Source organism: Nuphar pumila, chromosome 11 (assembly GCF_984573655.1).
Source record: "Nuphar pumila chromosome 11, dmNupPumi1.hap1.1, whole genome shotgun sequence".
NCBI lineage: Eukaryota > Viridiplantae > Streptophyta > Magnoliopsida > Nymphaeales > Nymphaeaceae > Nuphar > Nuphar pumila.
In genome coordinates, this window is record NC_143259.1 from 114,841,285 (window position 1) to 114,860,868 (window position 19,584).

At 40.6% G+C, this 19,584-nt stretch overlaps 1 protein-coding gene, 2 non-coding genes and 1 pseudogene across 3 annotated transcripts; all 4 read left to right on the forward strand.

Annotated features, from left to right (window-relative positions):
- Positions 1 to 242: 242 nt before the first annotated feature.
- On the forward strand, positions 243 to 11,592 carry LOC149822958 (putative galacturonosyltransferase 10; annotated as a pseudogene).
- A 2,296-nt stretch (positions 11,593 to 13,888) lies between these two features.
- On the forward strand, positions 13,889 to 13,960 carry TRNAD-GUC (transfer RNA aspartic acid (anticodon GUC)). The gene has a single exon. It is a non-coding gene; the product is annotated as a tRNA-Asp (tRNA).
- A 75-nt stretch (positions 13,961 to 14,035) lies between these two features.
- On the forward strand, positions 14,036 to 14,107 carry TRNAD-GUC (transfer RNA aspartic acid (anticodon GUC)). Its single transcript has one exon. It is a non-coding gene; the product is annotated as a tRNA-Asp (tRNA).
- Positions 14,108 to 16,616: 2,509 nt separating this feature from the next.
- LOC149822961 (F-box protein At1g61340-like) lies at positions 16,617 to 18,621 on the forward strand. The gene is made up of 5 exons (XM_089981339.1): positions 16,617 to 16,744; positions 17,353 to 17,694; positions 17,789 to 17,863; positions 17,956 to 18,053; positions 18,170 to 18,621. Exons 2-5 carry the CDS (start codon positions 17,410 to 17,412, stop codon positions 18,297 to 18,299), a joined length of 588 nt encoding a protein of 195 aa, XP_089837465.1. The 5' UTR covers positions 16,617 to 16,744; positions 17,353 to 17,409; the 3' UTR covers positions 18,300 to 18,621.
- Positions 18,622 to 19,584: the final 963 nt, after the last annotated feature.

Below are 19,584 nucleotides of genomic sequence, written 5' to 3' on the forward strand. Positions count from 1 at the left end.
GGGTTATAATACTTGAAGGACTCGTACACTACATACAAGTTGGGTTGGATATCCGACCTCTCAATGTTGAACTGCAAAAATATTTCACTGGATAGTGATATCTGGTTACATTCACATTAATCATGTTGGCATTATGCAAAAGTTTCAAGCTTGTATATTATGTCATCGTTGTCCTGAGTTTGTAACGTGCATTGCATATTGGTGCTCAGAGATTTCGTAGACGCAGTAACCTTGCTGAAGGATATAATGTCACAAAAGAAATGGTAGGACCCTATTCAGTCTCTCATCAACTAAGCGATCAAATTGTGCTAGCAAAAGCTTTGGTTGCCATTGCGAAAGAAAACAATAACCACCAATTTGCCTGGGAACTCAGTGCTCAGATCCGTGCCTCTCAGCTTGTCCTTTCCAACTTGGCAACAACCACAGCTTTTGCATTCTCTGCAAAAGCGGAAGATGCAATCCGTGACATGTCTTTATTGATTCACCTGATGAGTTGTGGAGCCTGATTCACTGTTTTTGCCCTTGCAGGAAGAGGGGTCCGGGGGCTCCTCTCGGCGCGGGTCCGACCCGATTTTCAGTGGATCCGACCCGATTTGGTTAGGGTTAGGGTTGTCGCCCTTGCCTTGTTTATATTCTTGCTTTTCTTTCCCCAACTTGTAACTGTCTGTTAAGAGTAATAATATTTCTCTCTGGTCGGCCGTGGTTTTTTACTCTCTCTCGAATTTGAGGAGAGGTTTTTCCACGTAAATCTTCTTGTGTTTTGTTTGATCGTTCTTGTTCTTCCCCCTGAACACGGGGCTGCGTGTTCGGGGGGCCGGTGTATAAGAAGGAATATTGCGGATCCCAAGATCTTCCTCTATACATAAACAGCCAAATGTGTGCCACGTGGCACTCATTTGGCCCCCAAACACGCAACCCCATGTTCAGGGGGAACATACAACCTGCTATATTGCTTGTGTTTAGATTGAACCAGTATGTTGTATATGAAATATTGCATATTGATGAATTGCTAGTGACAGTTTAATCTGTTGAAGTCAACTCGATTGGTGCTTTGTAGGCTAGGATTGACTGTTATTTCGTTTCCATTGGTCAGTCTTAGTGACTTCAATATTTAAAATTTGCTGAAAACTTCAAAAGTGAATTGGTTTCTATAGTGACTTTGATCCTAAATTTTCTGGTCCAGATCAATTTTTTTGGGATTCGGAAAAAAGCAAAGGATATTGCTGAGGCTGTACCAAAAATGAAAAATAACATTAGGTCCATAACAGAGTGCATAAAGTAAAGCTAAAATAGAGAAGTAACTTTGTTTACTTATTTGGTGATTGTATCTTGATCAATTAGATGATGAGATTTGAGTATGTTCTACTCCTAACATTTGAAGGAACATCTTCCCAGGAAATCTTATGAGAGAAAAGAAAGGAAAAGCACATTTTATTTGCTTCTCGACATCTTAGAGTCATATTATATAGAAACATACAGGTAGAGATCATGAACACCATATGACACAAAACCGATGGTACATTTTGACATAAGGGAAAGGAGAAGAGAAACATATGTTTCATAATTTCCAAACTGGGAAGGGCAGAAAGCCTGCTGCAAATTGTGCATCCTTATTTTTTCCAAGGTTGTAAGTGTCGTATCATTACCTGTATCGGTTGGGCTCAAAGGAACACAGTATCGTATTGTATCATAATTTTAATAAAAAATTCTTAAAAAATCTGAAAAATCAAGAAAAGGAGAAAAAATTAACAAAAATTCTAAAAAAATCATAACACATGAAAAAATGATGAATTGCTTAAAATACAACTACAAAATTATATTTATATCTCTACGAGCTTGATAAGACATAATCAAACATCAACTAATATAGAATCATAGATAATATTGCATGCATATCTCACAAGAACAATGTCACAAGACTCATACTTTCATATTATATAAACAAAAATAAAATAACCAAGTTTATGAAATAAGATTAAAAAAAAACATATGTATTGTACCATATTGTATCATACGATACAATATAATACATGGGGTGTATCATACAATACACTCGAGATCCAGGAAAAGTAATAATATGTATCGTATGGTTTTTCCACTTCATTTTTAGGTCGGCAAGTGGTTCTCCATAACAATCATACCATAATTAGTTCCAACTATATTGGATGCTTTAACTGGCTGATGGATAATATCTTGTGTACTTATTTGGCTGAGTTAATCATGGAGAGTGTCAAAACTTGAAAGGAACATAAAGGTTTCAATGAATGGGTCTTCGTTTGCTTGGTAGGAGCAGTTTGTGCAAGTCACCATGTGATATGGGACTTTGCCGGTTCAAACCCACTGGTATGGGTGGTTGAATAACTGCCTTGTTGTATAGCCACCAATGGGGGTTGTCTATTGGAAAGGAGGGGGTCCTTAATTCCCCAGCTTGATCATCAAAAAAAAAAACTGCAGGGTTATAATACTTGAAGGACTCATACACTACATACAAGTTGGGTTGGATATCCGACCTCTCAATGTTGAACTGCAAAAATATTTCACTGGATAGTGATATCTGGTTACATTCACATTAATCATGTTGGCATTATGCAAAAGTTTCAAGCTTGTATATTATGTCATCGTTGTCCTGAGTTTGTAACGTGCATTGCATATTGGTGCTCAGAGATCTCGTAGACGCAGTAACCTTGCTGAAGGATATAATGTCACAAAAGAAATGGTAGGACCCTATTCAGTCTCTCATCAACTAAGCGATCAAATTGTGCTAGCAAAAGCTTTGGTTGCCATTGTGAAAGAAAACAATAACCACCAATTTTCCTGGGAACTCAGTGCTCAGATCCGTGCCTCTCAGCTTGTCCTTTCCAACTTGGCAACAACCACAACTTTTGCATTCTCTGCAAAAGCGGAAGCTGCAATCTGTGACGTCTTTATTGATCCACCAAGCCAAACAACTTCACTATGACAGTGCAATTGTGATCATGAAGTTGAAAGCTCAGATCCAAGACTACAAAGAACATGTGAGCACTTTGACCGAGAAGAACATGAAGTCTGGTCAATAAGCAGCAGAGGCAGTTCCAAAGGGACTCTACTGCCTGGGCATAATGCTTACGATAGATTGGTTCAAAAATTCAAATTTGCAGAGAAAGATCTCAGAGAAGAGAATTGCGAAGAAACTTGAGGATAATAATCTGTATCACTTCTGCATCTTCTCTGACAATCTCTTGGCAACATCGGTTGTTGTCAATTCCACTGCAGTGAATGCCCATCATCCTGAACAGCCCGTATTCCACATTGTGACTGATCAAGTAAACTATGCCGCCATGAAATTCTGGTTTTCGATGAACAATTTCAGGAGGGTAACAGTTGATGTACAAAAGCTAGAAGATTTCACCTGGCTCAATGCATCTTATGTTTCTGTATTAAAGCAGCTCCAAGACTTGGAGACCCAGAATTACTACTTTTCAGGTAAGGCCAATTCAAGAACCGAGATAAAATTCCAGAACCCAAAGTATTTATCGATGCTCAACAACGTTCGGTTTTATATCCCTGAATTCTTACCGCAGTTGAAGAAAGTGGTATTTCTTGACGATGATGTGGTAGTACAGAAAGATCTGACGCTGTTGTTCTCGATCAATCTTCATGGAAAAGTGAATGGACCTGTTGAGACCTGCATGGAGACGTTCCACAGATTCCACACGTATTTAAACTTTTCTCACCCACAGATTCGAGCACGCTTCGATCCAGATGCATGCAGATGGGTGTTCGGGATGAATGTGTTCGACTTAGTGGAATGGAGGAAGCGAAATGTCACAGGGATCTACCACTATAGGGAGGAACGAAATGTGGATCGCAACCTGTGGAAACTTGGTACCTTCCCACACGTTTGCTGTCGTTTTTAGGGTTGACGGAGATATTGGATCCAAAGTGGCACATACTGGGCTTGGGGTACGACGAGACCAAGGATTTACGGACATTCATAGATGGCGCGGTTGTGCATTACAATGGAAACAAGAAACCATGGATGAAGATCGCCATTGAGAAATACAAGGGCCTTTGGGACAAGTTGTTGGACATTTTGGGTTTTCGGGTCCAACCCACAGTCTGACCCGGTTTGACACCCTGTTAGTGGGTCACGTAAGTGACTGAATAATGGAGGTAGTGGGTGGGAGTTACGTGAATGTGGAGAGACCACATTCACGTAACTGCCCAACTCTCCATTATATAAAGAGGTTTGGGGTTACGAAAATGATGAGATTTCGTGACATTTCCCTGCCAAAATATTGTTCTGCATTCAGGCGCAGCGGAACGGGTCCTCCTCACCGCTGACATCAGGCCTGGGCTCATTGTGGGCGTCGACCGGCTGAGGAGAACGCCGAACTTCCTACACGGACAATGACGAATCCAAGTACGCTCCTTGTCTTGTTGTTTTTACAGGGTTTCGCCCAACAATGGGTTATGGGCCCACTGCCACGCATTTCCGCTGCGCATGGCTGTGTACGCCGTTTCGGCGTATTGCGGCATCGGTGGAGTCGCCATGGGGAGACAACCACCGATTAGCAGCAGACTGTCGCCATGGGGCGACAGTCTTCACCGGCAAAATGTCACCGTAAAGGGAGACATTACTTTCCCGTTTTCAGGCAAAACTCATAAAAAAAATAATTGTTTTATACCTGTGGCCGTTGAGCTGCAGGGCGGATTTGCCGTCAGCGGGTTCTTTGCCGAAGATGTTGCCGTGGTTGAACGTCGGATGGCCGGCGTTCAGGGCCTCAAAACCCCTTTTTTTTTCACTGCCTGGAGTTGCCGTCGCCGGGGCGTCTGCAGTCGTTTCCAGCAAGTAGCCGGTGCCGGAAATTGCTTGCCACCGTTTGGTCGCTGTCGGTCGCCGATGGCTTTGTTGGCGCTGCTAGGATGTTGCCGGCGGATTTTAGGGCATCCGGATAATGGCAGCCACCATCGTCGCCATGGGGCGATGTTTTCTGAAGGGGAGGTTGACACCGGACCGGCGTCACCGTGGGGTGACGCAGGTCGCCGGCAGCTGCGCAGGTCGCCGTGACGGCGACGTGGGTCGCCGTGAAACCGAAAAAGGGGGAAACCGAAAACCCCCTTTTCGGTTTTCTTAAAACTGAAACAGAAACCATCGGGTTTCTGTTTAAGTTTTAAAATCGGACCGGATCGGGTCCGGCGAGGCGACCCGTGGATAGACTCGATCCAAACCCTTTTGGGTGGATCGGGTCTGCACTTTTACTTTTTGGATCTGACCCGGACCCATGTGGGACCGGGACTGGGTCTGATGCGAAAAAGGATTGGGTCTCCATTTAGATCGGGTCCGATTCGGATCCATTCTGGAATGGGTCCGATCCGGACCCATTAAGAACCGGGTCGTACCCGGGTCCATGTTGGATCGGGTCGAACCCGGTATCCGGTTTGGACCGGGTCATACTCGGATCCATGTAGGACTGGGTCATACCCGGATCCATGTAGGACCGGGTCATACCCGGATCCATGAAGGACCAGGTCATACCCGGTATCCGTTCTGGACCGGGTCCTACCCGGGTCTGTTTTGGATCGGGTCCGACCCGGGCCTGTTTAAGACCGGGTCTAACCCGGGTTCAGTTCGGGCCGGGTCTGATCCGTATTAAGTATGGGTCGGGTCAGACCCGGATCCCATTTAAAACTGGGTTGGATCCATAAAACAGGATCCAAACACTATTGAGACTGAATCGGATCAGGAACCTGATCTGACCCCTTCCGGAAGCGGTTTGGAGCCATTTTTGACCGATTCTTTCCAGTTTTTCATTGGTTCCGGGATGCTGAGACCCTGTTTTCATAAATATAAAGAATTACAGGGATTTTGGCATACGGTTATAGGGTTTTATGAACTTTTGTTCATATTATGTATCGGTTTATAAGGTTCATAACCGGTTCAGACCCTTAGATGACCGGTTCAGGGCGGTTTCAGACCGGTTCAGAGTGTTTTTAGACTGGTTCCTACTTGTGGACTCTGGGCTTTACCCATATGAGCATGGTTTTGTTATTTTTCATGCTTTATAAAGTATTTATTTTGAATAATGCATGACTTATGCATGTTAATTCATGTATTTAGCGTTGGTTAAGTTATGCATGATGATTTTAAGCATGAATTATGACTAAATTTATGATAATTAGTTTATGCATTTTTGTTGTAGTATGAACTGATATTATGTCATGAATATACATGCATTAAAATGTGTGCATGGGTGTGCTCCATAATACGAATAGGTTTTTCGGTAAAAGATTTTGATTAACCGATTCATGTAATCACCAAAGTGATCTGAGTCGTGTTAATTAAAGATTCTTTGGACCGTATTAAGATTCGTAATTATGATTGTGTGTGAATTTATGAAATATCGATTCTACCCAAAGGTAGGTCATTGTTTTCCAAATTTACACAGGGTGTGATAGTAGATGTGCATTCCAGCCCATGAAGCATGTTCGTACCCAAAATTACAGTGCTGAATTGTCTCTGGATTCATGATCTATCAATTTCACCAACTGTAGTCAATTCTTTGGGAATTGAAGAGACAGAGCAATTATGAGTATTATCGTTTTCACCAAAGTGAAACGATAATGGCTCAACTATGCTTGTCTTAGAAAAGGTGAAAATAAAGGGTCTTACTTTTACCTTTTCAACACTAGTCTCGTCTGAGCAATAATAGTAATGTCTTTCCATTTTTTCGTTCCTTGATTTATCAGGTTCCTTCCATATCGACGGTTCTAGTACTACCCCTATCTTAGACGGATCGAATTTTTCTGATTGGAAAGAAATCGTGTTATTCACTTTGGGCTATATGGATTTAGATCTGGCCCTTAGAATTGACGAACCTCCCACTCTTACAGAGCAGAGTACAACTGATCAGAAGGCTGCCTCTGAGAAGTGGGAGCGCTCGAATAGACTTAGCTTGTTGCTTTTGCAATCTCGGGTGGCTAAGAACATTCGAGGCGCAATTCCTCACTGTAGGACTGTGAAGGAATTTCTGGGAGCCATTGAGGCTCAGTTTGTCACTTCTAATAAGGCAAGGGCCAGTACCCTCATGTCCAAATTAGTGTCTATGAAATATGCTGGTGACAGTCACATCCGACAGCACATTTTGGAAATGAGGAATATTGCGACTCAACTGAATGACATGAAGTTCACCATCTCTGACTCGTTTTTAGTCCATCTGATCTTAACCTCGTTACCTACTGAGTATGGACCCTTTAAAATCTCCTACAACACACATAATGATGAGTGGTCTTTTAATGACCTCTTGAGTTAGTGTGTTGAGGAAGAGGAGAGATTGAAGGGTGAGAGGGTGCCAAGTGCACATATGGCCTCTCATAAGGATAAACAGAGGTCGAGGCCAAAGAAAAGCTCATTCAAAAGGAAGAATCAGAAGAGAGCCAGTAGGGAGAGTTTAAACTCTCAGGCGAAAGCCAAATCCTAGTTCGGTGGCCCTTCTATAAAGTGTTTCTTCTGCAAAAAGAAAGGGCATAAGAAGGTGGACTGTTTAAAGTTCAAGAAGTGGCTCGAAAATAAAGGTAATAAGTCATTCGTTTCTCACGAGTGCAATCTAATTCATGTTCCATTGCATAGTTGGTGGATTGATTCTGGTGCCACGGTGCACATTGCCAACTCTTTGCAGGCATTTCTGAACAAAAAGGAACCAACGGAGCATGAAAGAAGCATCTTCTCAGGAAATAAGATGCGTTCACATGTCAAGAGCGTTGGGACCTGCAGAATTGTGTTGGAGTCGGGATTCATGTTGGATTTGGTCGATACATTTTATGTTCCATCTTATAGTCGGAGCCTAATTTCAATTTCAAAACTTGATAAGTTTGATTTTGTGTTTAAATTTGAAAAATCTGAACTTATTATTATGAAAGATTCAATGAATATAGGTTTTGCATATATGTGTGATGGTTTGTATCGATTAAGAACCAAACTCCAAATTCAGGAATCTCACTCCATTGAGAACACAATGATTGGCAATAAACGTGGTCTAAAGGATGATCAATCCTATTTGCTTTGGCATCGAAGATTATGACATATCTCGAAAGAGAGAGTCCAAAGACTCATGAAAGAGGGAATCCTTGGATCCCTTGATTTTACAAATATAGAGCCATATGTTGACTGCATAAAGGCTATGCAGTCTAACACATATAAGAAAGATGCCAAACGCAGTAATGGAAAGTTAGAAATAGTGCATATGGATGTCTGCGGCCCATTTTCACCGTGTTATACGGGTGAAAAGTATTTTGTCACCTTTATAGACGATTACTTACGGTATATGTATCTCTACTTATTATCTGAAAAATCTGAAGTCTTTCAGGTTTTTAAAGACTTCAAGAAAGAAGTAGAGAAACAAACCGGTGAAGTTATTAAGGTTGTCAGGTCAGATAGAGGTGGCGAATATTATGGTCGTTTCACTGAGATGGGACAAAAGGAAGGTCCATTAGCGCAGTTTCTAAAAGAGAAAGGCATTGTACCTCAGTATACCATGCCTGGTAGTGCTTATCAGAATGGTGTAGCTGAGAGGAGAAACCGTACGCTTAAAGAAATGGTTCGAGCGATGTTGAATCACTCAAACCTTCCTTTGACCTTGTGGGGTGAAGCTCTTAGGACTGCAGTGCATATTTTGAATAAGGTTCCTACGAAGGCTGTTCAAAAGACTCCTTACGAGTTATGGACAGGTAGAAAACCTTCTTTGTCATATATGCACATATGGGGATGTCCAGCAGAAGCTAAATTGTACAACCCACATATAAATGCTTTTGATCCTAGGACAACTAGTGGTTTCTTCATTGGTTATCCAGAAAGATCGAAAGGCTTTAGGTTTTATTGTCCATCTCATAGACCACAGATAGTGGAAATAGATAAAGCAAGATTTCTTGAAAATGGTTCTGTTGGGATAGATGCATCTCAAAATATTGATTTTGAGGAAATGCAGGATTCAGGTTCTACACCTGCTGAGGATAATGACCCGATTTTCTCTATCATTGTTCCTTTGAGTAATGTAAGAGAAAGTTCAGTCAATGAACATCAATCCCAACTAGATCCGGTTGTTGATGAGGATATATAACAACAACAGGATACAGAGGTTCATTTTGAACCACCTGTAGCACCTGTATGGAGGTCCACCAGAATTAGGAAATCTGCTATCCATCCGGACTATGTAGTGTATTTACAAGAGTCAAATGATTTCATAGACATTGGTGAAGATCCCTTCACATTTGCAGAAGCCATTGAAAGTGAAAGATCAACACATTGGATCAATGCCATGAAAGAAGAGCTTGACTCTATGGCAAAAAACCAAGTATGGGATCTTGTACCTAGACCTGATGGAGTTAGACTTGTTGGTTGTAAATGGGTTTACAAAACCAAAACAGACTCTAAAGGTCATGTGGAGAGGTACAAGGCTAGGCTTGTTGCAAAAGCTTTCACACAGATAGAGGGCATTGATTATAATGAGACTTTTTCTCCTGTCTCAACTAAAGAATCATTAAGAATAATCATGGCCCTCGTAGCTCATTTTGATTTAGAGCTGCATCAAATGGATGTGAAAACCGCCTTCCTGAATGGGGATCTGGATGAGGAGGTGTACATGCAACAACCTCCTGGTTTCAGTATAGATGACTCAAATAACTTAGTTTGCAAATTGAATAAGTCAATTTATGGACTTAAACAGGCCTCCCGCCAGTGGTATAAGAAGTTCAATCAGGTAATAATGAACTTTGGATTCACTGAAAACATTGTTGATCAATGTATTTACATTAAGACTAGTGGGAGTAAGTTCATAATTTTGGTTTTATATGTTGACGATATTCTTCTTGCAACTAATGATTTGAGTCTTTTACATGAAACAAAAGACTTTCTTTCCTCTCATTTCGATATGAAAGACATGAGTGAGGCCACTTATGTCCTTGGAATCGAGATCCGTCGCAACAGAACTAAGGGTGTCCTTGGCCTATCTCAGAAATCCTATATCCTTAAGGTTCTTAAAAGATATGGGATGGAGAATTGTTCTCCTAGTTCGGCACCTATAGTGAAAGAGACAAAATTGAGCTTGAAGGGCTGTCTTCAGGATGATATTGCGAAGGCTCAGATGGATGTTGTCCCATATGCTTCAGCAGTTGGGAGTTTACAGTATGCGCAGACCTGCACTCGACCTGATATAACATTTGCTGTGGGAATGCTTGGTAGATATCAGTCAAATCCAGGCATTGCGCACTGGAAGGCAGCGAAGAAGGTCATGCGCTATTTACAAGGAACGAAAGACTATATGTTGACCTACAGGAAAGCTGACCACCTAGAGGTCGTTGGATACTCTGATGCGGACTTAGGAGGATGTATTGACAGTAGAAAATCCACTACTGGATACATTTTCCTTCTAGCAGGTGGTGCTGTCTCATGGAGAAACGGAAAGCAGTCTACCACTGCTGCTCATACCATGGAGGCGGAATTTATTGCTCTATACGAGACATCGTCATAGGCCATTTGGATAAGGAACTTCATTATGGGTCTTGGTATAGTGGACTCTATTGAGAGACCACTAAAGATCTTTTGTGATAATGAGGCAGCCGTGTCTTTTTCAAATAACAACAAGAGCTCAACATCGTGTCGACACATGGAGTTAAAATATTTTGTTGTTAAAGAAAGGACTGAGAATCATCTGGTATGTATTGATACAATTGGAACAAAGGAAATGACTGCGGATCCCCTTACTAAAGGGCTAGCACCGGGATTGTATTCCCAACATGTAAAGGAGTTGTGTCTTTTTTATTCCTTCTGATGTATGACAATACATTATGTAATCACATTTATGTTTATGTTTTGATTCTTTAAGGTTTTGAGTTATTGTTGATTTTGCATAAATGATCTCTCATATGGGTTAGAGAGAATAGCAGAATAACAATATTAAAGGACCAATAGAATATGTGAGAGACCAACCTATTCATAAAGGTAATTTCTTTACATGCCTAAGCACTGAAGGTGAATTGTAGTGTAGTACAAGGAAATATGACATTTCATAAAGGGATGTTTATATCCTTGACTCATACGATTCATCCTTGTGATAAAGGGTGGCATGTGAACCCACATGAAGAATTAAATCGGGATAACGGTATACACTTCGATTTAGTACACTTTTGGTGTCAATGGGTCAAGTGGGAGAATGCTGGACATTTTGGGTTTTCGGGTCCAACCCACAGTCTGACCCGGTTTGACACCCTGTTAGTGGGTCACGTAAGTGACTGAATAATAGAGGTAGTGGGTGGGAGTTACGTGAATGTGGAGAGACCACATTCACGTAACTGCCCAATTCTCCATTATATAAAGAGGTTTGGGGTTACGAAAATGATGAGATTTCGTAACATTTCCCTGCCAAAATATTGTTCTGCATTCAGGCACAGAGGAACGGGTCCTGCTCACCGTCAACTTCAGGCCTGGGCTCATTACTGCCTACACGGACAATGGCGAATCCAGGTACGCCCCCTGTCTTGTTGTTTTTACAGGGTTTCGCCCAACACAAGTATGTAGATTACTCACATCCATTATTACAGCAATGTAATGTGCATTGACAGAACAAGATCAGATTTTTTCGGGGGAGCCAATGCCGATGGTGCTGGCCGTTAAGTGCCGGCATTCCATGTAATGGTCAGGGCGAGATCTGTATAATAGCATCCTGGGAAGGTGATTTGCCTTTCGTTATTGGATTTTTTTCTTTTGGCTATATAATTAGTCAGATAGGAAATTTTCTTCGATTCTGTTGTTGCTAGTTCTTTTTAGAGCAGGAATATTTTGGTGGGGAGTCCGGAAATTCTTTATGATTCAACCAATTGTGGGACCAAAAAGAAAAGGCAGAACAATGTAATGGTTTTCTAGTAAATTATTTCATCGAATGTCATGGAATATAAATTATATAAATTCACATGAATTATTAAACTAAGAAACAGAAAAAAAAATGGTTTACATATTTTTTTCGTGAGAAACAGGGAAACTACTCCTGGGAGATCTAGTCGTGCTGGCTATGCCTGCCGAACTTATGGTCGCTTTCGAAATGGTATGAACCTGAGGCACACTCGTTGCCCTCCTCAGGGAATCAGCTTTGCTTCAACACGAAGAGGATAATATTCTTGCCCTTTAATAAATCAATGGCCTAACGTCTGTGAGAATGAAACCCTGACCACCTGCATAGCAGCCAAGGCCCCCCTCACACTTGGCCAACCCCCCTGGGGCTGATTTACATGCTTCTTTTGATTTCTGATTGTTCCCATTATGTCGACTCGACCAAGAATACCTGGATATATCTGAATATCTTGGTTGAGTCCTCTAGTTTCCAGTTTCCAAGTCCTCTCAGGCATTCATGGAACATCGTGATTGTTTGGTGGCTTCTTTTGTGAAAAGGTGAAATTTTTTACACAATTTTTACAGTTGAAACCTTTAGGGCACGTGTGGAAGCGAGAAAGATGTAGGAAAAGTGATGCAAAGTGGAAAATCTTTAGGGATTTTTTCGACCCTTCTGAACAGGAGACTTTCATTGAGAGTTTTAAAAAGTATACCTTTTTATAGGAAACATTTCTACCTGCGGGGGATGGAACAATGTTTTCTACCAAGAGAAAATTTATTTGTACACTCCCCACCACCCATCTCACCACCACCCACCATCTCACCACCACCACCACCCTCCTCCTCTCTCATTTTTTCATATTTTCCTAAACTGTTTTTCACATACTACACAAACAAGTAAAAAACTTTCTTTTAAAAAACTTCATATATAGACAACTCCCATAGGCAAAACTTCTTTTCCTATGAGAGTTTCTCTCTCGTAAACAGTCTTAGATTGTTTCATTCTCACCAATAAGAAAAGACTCTAATAGAAAATGCATCATATGATGGGAAGACCATCCCATGTGTAAAAAAATTCATTACAGGACAATGGTGTGAGTATGTTTGGCTTGCAGACAAAAATCGGGGGTTTCATAGGTAAGCCCCCCTTTTCATGCGTAAAATGGGTGAAACAAACGAAACCTTAACTTCCGTTTGTTGCACGGAAACAAGCATGGGGTTCGTTTCTGTTGAAAGACATGGGGTGCTTTCTTACCGTAGAAAGGAAAATATTACTGGGTGGAGTTTCGAGTCCCACTCTTTTCGCTTTCTTTACACAACACAAACAGTGAAGAAGCCTATGCGTCGTATCAAAGACTCCTTGGAATTAAGTGCGTAAAAAATTACTTTGGAAATTTGTTTCGAATGTAAAATTCTTCCTGTAATTTTCTTTTACATGCTTAGAGTGAGTTTGACGGGCTAGGATCTGGGTCCCAGGACAGGAATGATGGAGGGTCCTTTCTTTAGGCCTTGCACCCATAAATCTATCCCGGATGGAGAGTAGTCAAATGATCTCTGGGTGCGTTTGAATAGCCTTGGATCTTAGGTCCGAGGGTCAGGATCTTAGATCCTAGGTTTTTTTTTTTTTTTTTTTGGGGGGGGGGGGGGGGGGGAGGGAGAAGGGAAAAGAATGGGATTCTTCTGATTGTGTGAGGTGGGAATGGGACCCATTCGAGTGAATGCAGTGTTGCAGCTATTGTCCTATATATCTGCAAGAACTCGGACATGGAAAAGATACCTCAGAGAGGGACCAAACCTGGGCCAGTACTCTAGTAGTCAAACTGTGAAAGATGTAATTTATTATTTATGATTTTTATATATAAATAAAAAACCAATTAAATACCGGTCGTTGTGGTATAATGGTGAGTATTTCCGCCTGTCACGAGGGTGTCCCGGGTTCGATCCCCGGCAGCGAAAACCAATAGTATATTTTTGTAGGTTTTTTATGTTAGTACATTATCTTCAGTCTTTTCACACATTTAGACATCGGTCGTTGTAGTATAGTGGTGAGTATTCCCGCCTGTCACGCGGGTGACCCGGGTTCGATCCCCGGCAACGGCGAAATATTCGTATATTTTTTTTAGTTTTTTTATATTTGTACATTATTTTCAATGTTATTCTAATAATTAACCATCGGTCGTTGTAGTATAGTGGTGAGTATTCCCGCCTGTCACGCGGGTGACCCGGGTTCGATCCCCGGCAACGGCGAATGATTTTATATATATATTTTTTGTTTTTTTATTGCTTCATTATCTTCAATCTTTTTCTAGGCATGATTGCTGATATACATCTATGTCACAAATATCGCAAAACATCGCTGATGTTTTGAAAATATTGTGATTTTGACTGATGATTTCAAAAAACACAATAAGAGGGTCGAATCCCACTGGCACATGGCGTTGTTGCTTTAATATGGTTGGGGAACGTAAGGCTGGGTGGTCGTGTCTTCAACCCGGAGTTTTACTTCGTAGAGAGGTGGGCCTATTAAGTGACCTGCTTCTCCTTGAGGGTTCCTTCCTCATAAAAAAAACAATAACACAATAATTTCAAAATATCACCTAAAACTCTTGCTTTGCCATCGTGATATTAGCAATATGAAAATAAAATTTGTGGTAATTTCTTCTAAAGTTTGTTTTATTTATATTATTTTTTATGTTTTCTTATATATGCCAATACTTTTAATATTTTTGAAAAAACCAAAATTTTTAAAATATCGCAAGATTTTCCTGGTAACATGACTTACGACAAGCCATAATCTCGTCATTTGGCTGATTCTTCTATCCTTTGGTAGAAGTACTGATGTTATATTCTGGCTTACATAATGTATTGCTAGCTAGTAACATCGATCCAAAAGACCCAAGGGGTTGGTGTAGTGAGATGTTATATATATATATATATATATATGCGCCTGATAATGTGATGCAATGAACATGAAGATCGCTTTTGTGACCCTCAAGAATTGAAAACCCTACTCTAGTTACTAAAGTAAAGAAATAGAAAAGTACAATAAATTAAGAGAAGATTACAAAAAAAATAACTAAAATTCATCATCAAGTTCATTTTCTCCTTCTGTACAATGGGTTTAAAAGGAGGAGACAAAAGATATCAATAAAAATCCAAAACATGGTCCAAAAACTAATACCTTACTAAATAAATATAAAAAACAAATAATTAAAATCGATTTATATGAATCCTGGACCAATACCTTAATGCTGTGACTCTGCCTTTTGGATGGGATCTCAGATCCGTTGATGCACCAATACCTTAATGCTGAAGGAATTGGGAGGACATGCCAGGTTGAGTCCTGCACACGAGCCAGCTCTCTACCTGCAAGCACGAACTGAGCTAGAGGTGAGTTAAATAGTAAACAATTCAAGCCTGAACAAATTTGGGTTCGGCTCGGCTCATTTACCAACGCTAGTTTTATTTATTTTTTAAATGACTTAAATTTAAATTTTTTTTTTTAGTTTCTAGATTCAATCCGAGATATTAATTTGGAGCTAAAATTCATAATGAATAAGTTAAAACACTTATATGGTTGGGCGAATCGAGTTGTATGATGCAAAACAAAGTTATCTAACCCTATTATCTATTTGTGTTTATATTGTCCGCATATATTGAAAAAACAAATGTTGGATACAATGAATAAAACTTCTAAACAATGTTGGCCTTGGTGCAATTATAATAATTCTGACAAAATATGAGTTCTGTTTGTCATGTCCGTTCATTATATTTAATCTTGGACAAAGCATCAAACAAACCCTTAGCGCCTTTGTGGTCAGGTTGGTTTGGATTGAAGGGGTTAATTTGAGTGTTAGGACCACTTAAGGCATTTCTATCCACTGCTCGGAATGAAAGCAACACCCGATCAAACTTACTGGTAAACCAATCCAGATCCGTCCAGTCTGACCCATATCAGGATCCTGTCCCATCAGTTCAAATTCGAATAGAGATCCAGACCACCCGGTTCCGGGTCAGATCCGACCCGTTGAGGGGCTTAAACCTTACCCCAACTCCGACTCCTTCGTGAGGAAGTTTCCTCAAAATCGAGATAACTCGAAATTCCACATTCTTTTTTTAAAATAGAACTTCAAAAAAAATCCCACTGTGTCCGACGTGGCAATCTTACCCCCACTGACCTCCCACCACTCACCGTCCGCCACCTTCGACCTTTCCCTCCAACGGCTAGTTTTTGGCAAAGACCCCAACCTTTCATCAAAAACACGTGTACGGCTAAGATCATAAGAGCAGCGTGGAGCCCACAAGGCTCTACGTGGGCTCCACGCGTGCGGGTTTAATTCGCTGACGTGGTTTAGGCGGGAAATGAAAATACCGCCTAGGATATTTCAGGAAGATCCACTAAACCCGCAACCCTACGCGTATACCCAAACTCCCTGAAAGGTGGACGTGTTTGAAAGATAAGCCCGGCAGCTCATTGCGGAGACTGTAAAAATATCAAGAATTTTCCCCGTAATACCCTTATACATTTATGCTTTTTCGATCACACTCCTCCACGTTGTGCAACTGGCAGCACTACATTAATGACCTTGTCTTTTAGATGACACCCTATTTGTTTTTCTCCTGATCAGGTCGGTTATTTTACAATTTTTTACTGCGATTGCCCCTTTCCTTTTTCAACCGCGTCAGGTTACAGGTGCCGACCATATAAAGAGTGAGCGTGGTGCGAATTTGCCGCTGAAGTGTAAATCGTGGGGGAGTGGTTAAAAGGGGGGAAGATTAGGGTTTTTTTCGCCGGACATTTGGAGAGGGTGAGAAGGGGAATTTCCTGGATCTTCAGTCGGAGTTCTTGTTTTGGGGGTGACTTCCGATTCTCTCTTTGATCGGGTAATTGCTTCTCTACGCTCCTCCTACTTCTTCTTCCTCTCCTTATTCGTATTCTCATTGGTTTTTTATATTTTGGAAATTTTGGTGGTTATCTTCTTATTTTTTCAGGGTAATTGATGATAAAATGAGGGGTTTTTCGTGTTTTTGGTTGGGAAAACAAGCTTTTTGCTTGCCTCTCTTTGTGAAGATGTCGTCGGCAGAACACGTTATTTCTGTTTCTTTTTTTTTTCTTCACTTTGGTCTATTTCTTTTGGATGCTTGAGGTAGTTTCGTGTATGAAATTCTGGAAATGCTTTTTTTCGCGATATTCTTAGGAAAAATTGCGTTTTTTCAGTTCTGTGCATGTTTTTCAATAATATAAAATTTTGGGCATTTTGTCATTTAAATGCGATGGTATCTTTTTGCTTTCTTTGTGGCACAATGGTATCTTTTTTTTGGCTTCAATTTGAGGTTGGTCTGCGTTTTTGGGTTTTCCCATTTTGTGCTTCCCACTTTGGTGGAAATGAAACTTTTTTCGTTTAGCTGAATTTATTCAAGAGTTTATATTCGGGATTTTTTTTATCCTCAGTTTGATTGAATGCTCATGTGGTTGTGCTCCGTTTCTCTAGGAGGTTTCGAAGTTGGGTGTTCGTAAAAAGAAGTGTTTTTGTTCCTAGTGGAATAAGATGACATTGGGAAGGAGTTGGAGTTGTGCGGAGTATGGTCAGGATTATTCGGAACCTTTCTCGGATTTTGTGGAAATGGGTAGCCAGGATAATGGAATGGAGCTAACACACTGTACGCGAACAGTTGGGAGGAAGAGGATTATAGTTCCGAATCGATTAGATGTGTTGCCTGTAACTTGTTTGCGAGAATGTCGATCGTGCAAGCGTCTTAATTCGAAAGCGAGCATGGTTTCAGTAGGAGTGTCTGAAAACTTGAATCTTGAAGCTCTTCCTGTGGACGTTTTGGTTAGTTGGATTCTCTGGTTTGCATTGTTTTTGGCTTCTGAGGTCTATTGCTCCCTGATGGAAACCTGGTTCTGTTCTGTGTGCGGTGGTTCAGGTGCGGATTTTATGTGGTGTAGATCATGAGGATTTGAAGCAGCTATATCTTGTCTCTAAGACAGTTAGAGAAGCAGTAAGAGCTCTTACCAATGAAGCATTTGCCTCCTTTTGCTTATAATTCATCCCTTTATTTGGTGCTCAATTGTTGGTGGAATGCATCTGCAGGCTATGGTTGCTAAGGATTGCCATTTTGCATTCAGCACGCCCAAATCTAAACGGCATCGAACGACATTGGCTGCATTTGATTCTTTGGACTTTGATGGGTGTGTAATTTGTTTCATAATTTCTTGCTTGTAAAGTGGTTTACACTAATTTGAATGCTTGCATCTGATTTCTTATATATGGTTGGGCTAAACATGTTGAGTTTTGATTTCGACAGTAATTTGGCAGAGTTTGGAGGTGCTGCAACACCAAATGCTCCGCTTCAACGTGGGTATGGGAAAACCATAGCTGGCAAGAAATTTGCTGAAATTTCAGTGAACTTGTTCCGTTCAGCTTGTGAGGATTGATGATCTGAGTGCTGTTTGTTAGTAAAGCACTGGCGTTCTCATCTGTTTTGCCTTGTAACGATATGTAAATATGGATACATTGGTGTTCGGTAGATCTATTTCTTTCAATTCTTTGGGCATGCATAGCATGCCCTTCTTCCTCAATACACTCGATTGAGGGATGATCAGCATGATATTAGGTGAAATGTAATTAGAATAGCAGTCTTACTACCTTCCATTCATAAGGAAATAGCACATTGACTGTACGGTGCATTTCTGTGTAGGTCTCTTATATACAATTCTGATACTGAAAAGCAGTTTTTTCAGTTGTAATGCCACCACTGTGTTTTCATGTATTTACGTTTGTTTCGTATAAATGAAGAATATATTAGATTTTATAAACAGTGACACATTAACAAATTTTTGTTGTTGGGGTGATAAATTATTTTAAACAAGTTAAAGACAAATTTTAATGTATTCTTATGTATCCAAATTGAATCCAGTTGGGTTATGATGAACTTAGTTCTCCTTTGTTCTTAAAAATGAGATTTGGGTTATGATCAAGTTGGTGAACTTCTATAGTTTCTTAAGATTGTGGTGGCTTACCCCAAATGTTACCTGCCTGCTTCTTTTGGGGTTAGCAATTTTCACAACGGTTGTTTCAGTGGCAATTTTTGCGCGTTATGTGTGAATCTGGTTTGGACGATTTTTCATGATCAGTACGCTTTTCTCTGAGCTTTGTTACTGTGGTCCTGTTTGAAGTTGGGTATGGGCTGTTTTGGTTGGTTTAAGTCCCCCGTCGCGGCTCTGAATCTAGTGAAAGTAGCAGCTTTGACATGGCCGACCCAGTTACTCTCAGAATCTGTCCTATATGTTTTGTAATCTCTCTCTCTCTCTCTCTCTCTCTCTCTCTCTCTCTATATATATATATATATATATATATACGAAAATAAGTTGGTGCTATGATTATTTTTTACAACTAGAACGAACTCGCGCGTAGTATTCATGCGAGACTTTTAACAACAACAAAAGTTGTTGCTAAAGGTCTCAGTGCAAAAATGGTTCTACAGCATCCATCGCATGCCCAATGGATGGGTAACGAAAGTTTGTTTTGGTCATGTTCGAAAGTGATTATGGGCTCTTTTTTTTTATATCAAGTTCTGTTGAAAATATTTGTACTGTTAAATGTATTATTGTTAACTCATTTGATTACCACATTGGTGGTATCCCATGTGGTAAAAAGGGTCCTGTGTCAAGCAGAAGGCGCTCTGCCACATGAGCAGCTGTTGATCACGTAACCTCAGCT

What these genes read in the sequence shown, in the direction of transcription:
- LOC149822961 (XM_089981339.1), top strand. Translation starts at nt 17,410, where the DNA reads ATGACATTGGGAAGGAGTTGGAGTTGTGCGGAGTATGGTCAGGATTAT. An exon ending in CTCTTCCTGTGGACGTTTTG is followed by an intron (nt 17,695 to 17,788) that starts GTTAGTTGGATT and finishes GCGGTGGTTCAG; the next exon opens with GTGCGGATTTTATGTGGTGT. An exon ending in CTAAGACAGTTAGAGAAGCA is followed by an intron (nt 17,864 to 17,955) that starts GTAAGAGCTCTT and finishes ATGCATCTGCAG; the next exon opens with GCTATGGTTGCTAAGGATTG.